The sequence below is a fragment of the Lacerta agilis genome, chromosome 14, assembly GCF_009819535.1.
Source record: "Lacerta agilis isolate rLacAgi1 chromosome 14, rLacAgi1.pri, whole genome shotgun sequence".
Classification (NCBI taxonomy): Eukaryota; Metazoa; Chordata; class Lepidosauria; order Squamata; family Lacertidae; genus Lacerta; species Lacerta agilis.
Window position 1 is genome coordinate 29,447,060 of NC_046325.1, and position 10,143 is coordinate 29,457,202.

Consider the following 10,143-nt stretch of genomic DNA (forward strand, 5'->3'; position numbering starts at 1 on the left):
AAAGAGAGGGGCTAGTCTGTGTGCTCAAGAGCTGCTGTCTTTCCTTCCCTGTAGACCCATTCCCTCCCTGTGGTGGTGATCTCCAACATTTGCCAGATGCCCAACGCCTGGGCATCCATCTTGTGGTACAACATGCTGACAAACAACCCCAAGGTACGCCGAGTTTCCCAAACCTTGCATGGACGAAAGAGAGGGAGAGAGAGAGAGAGAGAGAGCAGGAGGGTGTTTTATTTGTTTTTCGTCTGGGTGTGTTGTTTGTTCCTGATTGTGACCGAGTCCCTCTCTTGGCAGAACGTCAACTTCTTCACCAAACCTCCCATTGGCACTTGGGACCAGGTGGCCGAAGTGCTCAGCTGGCAGTTCTCCTCCACCACCAAGCGAGGGCTCAGCATAGAGCAGCTGACGACACTGGCAGAGAAACTGCTTGGTAACTTAACAAGCTCCTCCCCTTCTTATACGTGGGCCAACAGCAGGGAACCTTGGTCAGCAGCGCAAGGGCCACATGCCCTTCCAGGCAACTTTCCGGGGGCCACATTGCCAGGGGTGGACAGGGCCGGAAGCAGAAACAAATGTGGATGTTTCCTTTGTGCCGTAAGCTTTCACCTCGGAACAAGCCCATCTCTATCCTCCTGTCCAGGCAGCCAGCAAACATTATCAAACTTTGGTGGCACATTCTCGTCAGGCAAAAACACTCAAGGAGTGTGAAGCAGATCCTGTGAGGGTTGTGGCCTTGGGGGAAGTCCAGAGAGGCCTGGAGGGGCAGCATTCAGGCCCTCAGCCTGAGGTTCCCCATCCCTGATGTGGGTCACAAGGAGTTGCTGTCTTCCCATCTGGGCTACCCAGCCTAGGGGTATTGGCTCTTAACTGGGAGAGAAGCCTTGCCCAGTACACAACCAGAAATCCTTTTTTAGCTCAAGTTACAGGTAGGTAGGCAGGCATGTTGGTCTGCCGTAGTCAAAACAAAATAAAAAATAATAATAAATCCTTCCAGTAGCACCTTAGAGACCAACTACCCATTCCCACCACCCTTCTGAGTCATACCCCTCCCCACTCTCTCACTATATATAAGGGTCTGGTGACTCCTGTTTCAGTGTATCTGAAGAAGTGTGCATGTACACGAAAACTCATACCGAGAACAAACTTGGTTGGTCTCTAAGGTGCTACTGGAAGGAATTATTTTTTTATTTCCTTTTTTAGCTGTGGGATTCAAACTTGGGACCAAAGCATGTGCAAAAAGTGTTGGCGTGTTGAATGCCTGGAAGCCAAAATACCAAATATTCAAGTTGGCGTCAGTTTAGAAATGCCCGGGCAAGCCTTTTAAGAATAGCGTGTCTGTTAAACTTTGCCCCCCAGTGTGCTTCCTTTTAAAAATGCCTTTCCTCCAAGGAACATGAGGTGACAGACATGTGGATGTGTGTACACACACACATACACACACACACACACACACACACACACACACACTTATGCTCACAACAACCTTACGAAGTAGGTTAGGCTGAGAAGCAGCAACTGGCCCAAGATCCCCATTGTACTTTGTGGCTGACAGGGGTGCCAACTTGAAGAAAATATGGGGGGGCAGGTAGGCCCCCTCCCCATAATCAATCACATGATGTGGTGCACGCATACCATTTGAATGGCAATTCCCAACAACTTTGGGGGCAGCCCCCTCAAATGGGGGCCTTGGGGCCTTGGCCTTGGCCTCTAGGTGTTGGCTCCTATGGTGGCTGAGGGGTGGGAATGAGTGGGATTTGAACCTGGCGCTCCTAGGCCCTTGCTTGAGGCTCTAACCACTACACCAGCTCTCTTTAACGACTTTTCTTTTCTTTTCTTTTTTTATAAGATTTTTATTATTTTCCATTAAAACATAAGAAAAACATAACATAAACACCAACATTAATACTATAAAAACACAATACATAAACACAATCAAACAATAACAATAAAAAGAAAAACACATACAAACCTTAAACTAACACTTATCTTCTTACTTTCCTTGTTACTATCTTCTCTATTTTGGGGACTTCCCCCATTCCCTCCACTGTCTTCAAAATCATATATATCTTCTAGGTAGCTTTGTATCTTATTCCATTAACATTTGCCCAAATTTTGAGATGCTTAACTTTACTTAATCAATTGCCTAGTCAACTATAAATCTTATCTTAACATCAAATCTTAACACATTTCTAACAAATAAGTCATTTACCCAAAAATTTCGTCTTAACAATATTAGCAAACATAAACCTACTAAAGCCGATCATCTATTTGCTTCTGCTCAAATATTCAATTTAACTGTTTTGACTAAATAGTCTTTAAATTTTTTCCAATCCTGTGACACCATCTCCTCCCTCTGGTCCTGGATTCTGGCGGTCAGTTCTGCGAGTTCCATGTATTCCATCATCTTCATCTGCCATTCTTCCACCGTTGGTATCTCTTCACCTTTCCATGTTCTTGCCAATAAGATTCTGGCTGCTGTTGTGGCATACATAAAAAACACTCTATCCTGACTGGGTATCTCTTCATTAGTTATGCTCAGAAGAAATGCCTCTGGTTTCTTGCAAAAGGTAACTTTCATTACCTTCTTAAGTTCATTATAAATCTTGTCCCAGAAAGCATTTACCGCTGGGCACAACCACCACATATGAAAAAAGGTACCTTTCGCATGTTTGCATTTCCAACATACATCTGACGTTTTGGTATTCATCTTAGCTATCTTAACTGGTGTCAAATACCATCTATATACCATTTTCATTATGTTTTCTCTTAAACTATGACAAGCAGTAAATTTGATACCTTTCTGCCATAATCTCTCCCAGTCATCCATCATGATATTATGTCCTACATCTTTCGCCCAATCTATCATTGACGATTTAACCAGTTCATCTTTCGTATGCCACTCTAGCAGAAGATTATACATTTTGGAAAGGTTCTTAAAGTTCGATTCTATCAGTTCTGTTTCCAGTTTTGATCTCTTTAATGACTTTTCTTCCCTCTCACTCTACAGGCCCTGGTGTCAATTACTCCGGATGTCAGATAACATGGGCAAAGTTCTGCAAGGTAAGGGCTTTTGGAAAGCTTAGGTGCAGCGTTGGGTGGGGCCCCAGGTGCGTCTGCTGTTTTGTTCATGCGTTGGGGAACCTTTGCTTTTATTGCTGCAGGAGAACATGGCAGGCAAAGGATTCTCTTTCTGGGTCTGGCTGGACAACATCATCGACCTGGTGAAGAAGTACATCTTGGCCCTGTGGAATGAAGGGTGAGCATCTGCCAGAGACATCTTCACAATCGCCAGCATCTCTCTCCCCCCAAGAGGCCACTCTGCCTATCCAGTAAAAAAAGAAGCCCTAACAAGTTGGAGAGCAGGGATAGTGGCTGTTGAGCTCGTAGCTCCCATTATTCCTGATGGGAACATAGGAAGCTGCCTTTTACAGTTGTACCTCGGAAGTCAAATGGAATCCGTTCCGGAATTCCGTTTGACTTCCAAAATGTTCAGAAACCAAGGTGCGGCTTCTGATTGGCTACAGGAAGCTCCTGTAGCCAATTGGAAGCCGCGGAAGGCCCGTCGGACGTTCGGCTTCCCAAAATAGTTCGCAAACCGGAACACTCACTTCTGGGTTTGTGGCATTCAGGAGCCAAAATGTTTGAGAACTAAGCTGTTTGAAAACCAAGGTACGACTGTACTGAGTCAGACCATTGGTTCTGTGTTGTGTTGTGTTGTGTTGTGTTGTGTTGTGTTGTGTTGTGTTGTTTTGTGTTGTTTTGCTCAGTGTTGTCTATACACGGAGAGGTAGTGGATTTCCAGGAAGGGGCCTCTCTTCCAAGTTCTACCTGGAGATGCTGGGGATTGAACCTGGGACCTTCTGCATGCAAGACAGATGCTGTGCCCACAGCCCTGTAGATCAGGGTTTCCCAAACTTGGGTCTCCGGCTGCTTTTGGACTACAACCCCCATCATCCCTAGCTAGCAGGACCTGTGGTCAGGGATGATGGGAACTGTAGTCCGAAAACAGCTGGAGACCCAAATTTGGGAAACCCTGCTGTATCTGATGCTGATTAAGGCTGATAGGAATCCATCCTTACCTGGAGGGATGCAGACTCTCCATCTCTGTGCTAACCTTCCAGTGGAACTTCTTGGTGGTTCTTGACGTTGGGGGCTAGGCTTGGTGGGCCAAGGAAAAGGAAAGGAAGCCAATAAAAACCTCATATTTCCATTTCTTCCTCCTCAGATATATCATGGGATTCATCAGCAAGGAGCGGGAGAGAGCGATCCTGAGCACAAAGCCCCCTGGCACCTTCCTGTTACGATTCAGTGAGAGCAGCAAGGAGGGTGGGATCACCTTCACCTGGGTGGAGAAGGACATCAGCGGTAAGGAATGCCACTGCAGCTGCCTTATGCTTAGGGCTGGAGCCAGATCTTCCTTTTTATCTATTAATTATGTTTGCCTGTGTATAAAAGCTGCGTTCTTCTCAAGCCCATTGTCCTTTTTTTGATGATGCACGCACATATCGTAGCAGGCAAGAAAAGGACACATTCTTCCTTGGAAAGAAAGGCCTCTGTGCTACCAGCAGTTTTTGTTAGCGCTCGTATTAAAAATTGTGTTTTTAACAAGATCTGCCCTGTTGATTGGGTGCAGTTTTTTAGCCAATTAAACATTTTTAGAACCTGGTTAATTGCTCACACGTTGCAGCCCTGCTTATACTAAATCAGGGTAAATCTCAGAGTACTTGGTCCAGACTGTTGCGTCAGTCAACGAAGGAATGGAGAACGCTGCCTTATACAGAGTCAGAGCTGTGGTCCATCTAGCTCAGTAATGTCTACACTGACCAGCAATGGCGCTCCAGGTACGTCAGGTGGAGGACGTTCCCAGCCCTACCTGGAGATGCCAAGAATTGGACCTGGGACCTTCTGCACAAAAAGGAGGTGCTCTACCGCTGAGCTAGGGCCCTTCCCTCTTACACAAAGGTCTTTCTCAGCCCTGCAGAGATCCTTTAATCATTGGGACAGCATAGATTGAGCCTACATCGTTCTGCAGGCAAAGCATATGCTCTGCTCCTAAATTACCCCATACTGACACCTCACTTCTTGCAGAAGTTGTACCAGTCATCAGTTGCACACTCTTAAGTAGCATTATTGAACATTCACTGACACCACAGCAGCGCAGCCAATGGCTAAGGGACAGGCCCATCAATGATGGTCAGTTTTTAGTCTTGCCTCGTGATTTTTTTTTTTAAAAAAATTCAACTACCTTAATTTGGTGAAGCTTTGCTGTTGATGTGACTCTGGCTGATGTGACTCATGCTATCCTTGCAAATAAAAACCGTCCCCTTTGATCAGATCTCTTGTTTACCCTTTCCCACAGGGAAGACACAAATCCAGTCAGTGGAGCCATACACGAAGCAACAGCTCAACAGCATGTCATTTGCTGAGATTATCATGGGCTATAAGATCATGGATGCCACCAACATCCTGGTCTCCCCACTTGTCTACTTGTATCCTGATATCCCCAAGGAGGAGGCTTTCGGAAAATACTGCCGCCCTGAGAGCCAGGAGCATCCCGAAGCCACTGACCCAGGTAGTTGTTGGCTTTCCGCGCTTGCTCCAGCCCTTTGGTTCTCCACTCTACAGGGACTTTTTTGGATTTTGGCTTTCTCCACCAAAAGGTCTCACACAGCTAATAAATGTGACTAGCATCCTCCACCACCCTCTCCAAAATGCAGGGGGCTTGGCTTGTTTATTTTGATTACGTTCCCAGCTCTTCCTTTTGTGACCATAATGGGTTGGTTAAAAAAAAGCGAACAGATGGGAAGCCAGGAAAAAAGCCCATATGAATTGTTGCCAATTGTCATTGTTGGCTAAAGTCTGACTCGCAGCTTGTTAAAAACTAAAGAGAAGTGAAGGCAAGAACTTTTTCAAATTGAAGTTTGGCATGGCCACTGTGAGTTTTGTATTGTTTGCTGATGCTTCTGGAAACAATATGCATGTTGCTAGCAGTTAAGAAGGCAAAAACAAAAACACCAGCAGCACCCCTTTGGCTCCTACCATAGTTTTGGGGCAGTTCTCAGTTCTCCTCTTTTCCCCCTCTCCCACCTTCAAATCCTCTCTATGGGGAGGGTTTCAGAGTCATAGCATATTGAAGAGGAGATGCCCCTGCTGCTCTTCGGCACACACCAGCTTATCAAATACCTTCTCCTCTTTCTCCACCCCAAAAACAGGTGCTGCTCCATATCTGAAGACCAAGTTCATCTGTGTGACCCCGTGAGTATTTCCCTCTTTGAAAGGGTTGGGTGGGACTCCAGAGGTCCTGCACAGCAATTAGCTGGGGCTTGCTGAGAAGCCGAGCTCCCTCCCTTACCTGTGCTTTGGAAACAAGAGGTCTCTCTTCATAAACAGCTGAAGCACAGGTAGAAAAGTGCCCAGAGAGGAAGTGGTTCAGTGCACCGACCACCACGCCACTGCACCCGGTGCACAAGTGAGGAACAAAATCCCGCAGGCACCTCCTGTTAAAGACATAAGGCATAGAGAGAGAAGGAGGGATCAAAGTTTCTAACACACACAGCCACACACGTATGCATAAAGATATAGGTTGGGTTTTATTTCGTTGAGAATCAAAGCTCAGTACTCCATGGTGCACAGCAGAGTTTGGTGGTTCTGGAAACCTTGGGGCTTTTACAACTTATAACTTGTACTTCCTTTCTGTACCCTCTCCTCTTTTTCTCCACCCCCCTCCCCACGTGCCTTTCCCAGAACCACTTGCAGTAGTACTATTGAACTGCCTATGTCACCCCGCACCCTCGAATCTCTGATCCATTTTGGCAGTAATGGTGAGGGAGCAGAGGGGAACGCCAGTGGCCAGTTTGGTGAGTGTGTGGTCTGCAGTGCTGTTTTGTTTGCTGGAAGTGGGCGGGCTCTGCTCTCGTGCATCTCATTATGGAAAAGACAGGCCGAGGCTGCATCCAGACTGCCCTCTAGAAGCAGGTTACTGAAACTTGAGCTTTCAACCCTTGTCAATGTAGATTCCACAAGTCCGAGCGCCTCTGATTTCAGTGGATCATGAACAAGCAACTTTCTCACACACACCCTCCTCCTTCTCCTCCTCCTCCTCCTGCTCCTGCAGCTTAATTCATTGCCTTCCTGTTTTAATCAAGCCACAGTTTCTTATTGCGTCCAACCCAGAGAACTATTGTCTCAGTGCTCCATTTGAACTAGAATTGCAAACCCCAATTTGATCCCGGCCAGAAAGGATTCCTCCAATGGTCGTGTTGTTGTTGGGGGCTGCACTGCCTTCTGTGCTGCCACCCAAGAGCTCAACAGCAGTGGTTGGTGGGAGAAGACAAAGCGACGAGTGCGGATTTTTACCTTTGTGGAGTAGGCTAGTTCCTACACCGACTCCATCCAGGCCAGCAAGTGGCGTTATTAGAGTTCAAGGACATGTTACAGTCATGCAAAAATATTTGGGGTGCAAAGCATAGCCATCAAGGGGTATGTCCTGTGGAAAGGGGAGACGGGGAGAGATAAGAGAGGCCATATCTGACCCTCAGGCCCAAGGTTCTCCAGCCCGGCTTTAAAGACAGTCCTTGCAACCATAAGGGCTAGAAACTTGGAGATCTCAAGGAGTGGAATTCTACAGCCATATCCTGTTCTGAAAGGGTTTGTTTTGCTTATGCACGTTATTGACGAATATGCAGAACCTTGAGTGTGCTGCAGGCTGTGAATCTGTCCTCTGTCCAGGAGATGTTGAACCATCTCAGACATCGGCAGGGACCCCTGCTGCTGCAGCAACTGGATCACAGCCATTCAACTGTCTTTCCGTATCTCCCGCAGAGTCCTTGCAAGTCTTCGACATGGAGATGACCGCTGAGAGCGCCAACTCTCCCATGTGATTGGATTCCTCCCGGTCAGCTGATCGGTTCTGCATTTCCCTGGCACAAGAAACACCATCTTCCTCTTCTTGCATTGTCGGACGAGCCTGATCGACCCCCCAGGCTCTGCCTCGGCAGGAGATGTTTGATTGTGGGTCCGTCATGAGCCGCTTTCGAAAACACCGTCGCCGGCAGCTCCTTGCCTGAGCTCGCGTGACTGGAGGGAAAGCCCTGCTTAATTTTAGATGGGCTTTTTCCCCTCCAGAAGAAAAAAAAAATAGTTCTCCCTCATGTATAAAAGCTACTTGTATAAGGGGTGTTTCTGTTTGTCTTCGCTAGACCAAGTGCCTCTTCATGTCCACATAGCTGGCCTCCTGTACATGTTTGCTGCATGCCGCAAAAGGCTGCTTGTGCAGCTCATGCCAACTTCCAAGGTTTTTACCCAGTCTATTCGACAAGCCGTGTTGTCAAGTCTAGGCAGGAGGGCAAGGAAGAAGAAATTGTGGGGGTATCGTTCTTAGATATCAGTGCAATTTTTTCTCTTTCATTGCCCACATTAAAGCTCCATTTCCCGCCCCCCTCCTCTCTCGCTGGCCCACCTCGGTTTTTTTTTTTTTTAAACTTGCCAAATGCTGTGAAGGTGAACATAGGCCTAGCACAGCAACCCTTCAAGGTAAGATACCTGTGTAGAAATGCCAGGGGCATTGGACACCTGTGCACACTTTGCACTTGGTTGCCAGCTCTGGGAATTTCTATTTTTAAAATACTTTTTTTCCACCAGCACTTGGCTAATTCCAATTTCACAGATAGGGAACGAAGGTTGTTAGAATTATGTGCTCACCATTAATGGAGCAATCCGTGGCGGAAGTGGGGATTTTGACCCAGGTCACCCAAATTAGCGCTCAGTTCCCTCTCCTCTCTCTCTTAGGCAGGGCTTCAGGTCATTGGGGACGGCAGAGAGCTCTTCTCTTCAGCCCTTAAGCCCAGATGAGGCAACTGAGCTGAGTTAAGAGCTCAACTGCTAGATTCACACTTGGAGATCTGTTCACTCCAGTTATCTTTTAAAAAAAACAAAAAAAAATTATTTATTGCACTTTTATCCTGCCCTTCCTTGTAGGAGCCCCGGGCAGCATGCACACCTCCACCCCTTCCTTTCTCCTCATCCTTTTATCCTCTCAACAACCTTGCAGTGTAGGTTAGGGATGAGAAGAATTCCTCCTGTGAGGTAGATTAGTGGCAGCAATAGGCCTGAGCTTTCTGGCTATGTCAGGCTTTGAACCCGGGTCTCCTGGTTCTAGCCACTGCACTCTCATCTTAGCTGTTGCGTTAGGAGCAAAGAGGCAAAAAACGTTCCTGCCAGCGTCTCTCCTCTCCTCCCACCCCAAACCGGGCTTTGTCTGGCTTTCCCATTTTTTTAATATTCTCAGCTGTAATATTTTTTACTATCTGCCCAATCATGCTCTCCACCTTCTGGGGCTTAAACCTGAGCTGTACCTGATGCTAGTCGGCTGTTGCTTGCCTGAGATAACAATTGGCAGTCTGGCATAGGAAAACTAGAACTCAGATGCTGATAATCTAGTTGTAAATCTCAGCTGCTGGGCTTGTGTGAGTTCATAGAATTGTAGCCTTGTAGAGATGGAGGAATCACAGCTACAGATTCCTGCTTTGCAGGGGGTTTGGATTAGGTGACCCTTAGAGTCCCTTTCAGCTCTGCATTTGCCCAGTGGGCTCTCCCGGCACTGAGAGAGAATGATGCAACAAGTATTTTCCAGTATTACTTAGAGGTGTTGGCTAAACAGGAGGCAGTTCGTGGTCAGAGCTGTCGGACTGATCTCTTTCCCTACACCAGACTTCCTCAACCCGGAGTGCTGGCTGGGGCTCCTGGGAGTTGTAGTTCAGCAACCTTTGGAGGGAAAAGCAGGCCATTGCTGTTAAGAAGAGAACTTGCCTCCTTCAGAAATGCCAAGCCTTAGGAAGCGTTCCAACTAGTGCAAAGCTGCCCTCATTCCAAAACAGCTTATATACCCCAAATTCTTAGTACCAAGCTACTCCCCCATGATCACCGCCAAAAGTTTCCTATTTTTTCCTTCTGTAGCTAACTGCTCCCCGGAGCGTAAATATCTTAATAGTATGTTTTGTATATTTTATTGCTGTATCTACAGGCTTAAAATTTCTCTTAAATAAATAAATGTCCTTAACACCACATTTCTCTGCTGGAGATGAAGCATTGGATACTTGGTGTGTTTGTTGAGCTGAGAAAGCAGAGTGGCTTGTGTGTGTGTGAGAG

At 46.8% G+C, this 10,143-nt stretch overlaps 1 protein-coding gene across 4 annotated transcripts in view; it reads left to right on the forward strand.

The window, feature by feature from the left end:
* The window catches only part of STAT3 (signal transducer and activator of transcription 3), a 43,445-nt gene extending 34,981 nt beyond the window's left edge, over positions 1-8,464 (forward strand). For 2 of the 4 annotated variants that reach the window (XM_033168937.1, XM_033168939.1), the window contains exons 16-24: positions 55-153; positions 292-427; positions 3,005-3,057; positions 3,159-3,253; positions 4,223-4,362; positions 5,357-5,572; positions 6,210-6,252; positions 6,742-6,854; positions 7,819-7,877. In XM_033168937.1, the coding sequence (XP_033024828.1) occupies positions 55-153; positions 292-427; positions 3,005-3,057; positions 3,159-3,253; positions 4,223-4,362; positions 5,357-5,572; positions 6,210-6,252; positions 6,742-6,854; positions 7,819-7,877 (954 nt within the window). Of the gene's footprint in view, positions 1-54; positions 154-291; positions 428-3,004; positions 3,058-3,158; positions 3,254-4,222; positions 4,363-5,356; positions 5,573-6,209; positions 6,253-6,741; positions 6,855-7,818 lie in introns of all 4 variants that reach the window. The other 2 variants (XM_033168938.1, XM_033168940.1) reach the window with 2 other exon arrangements.
* Positions 8,465-10,143: the final 1,679 nt, after the last annotated feature.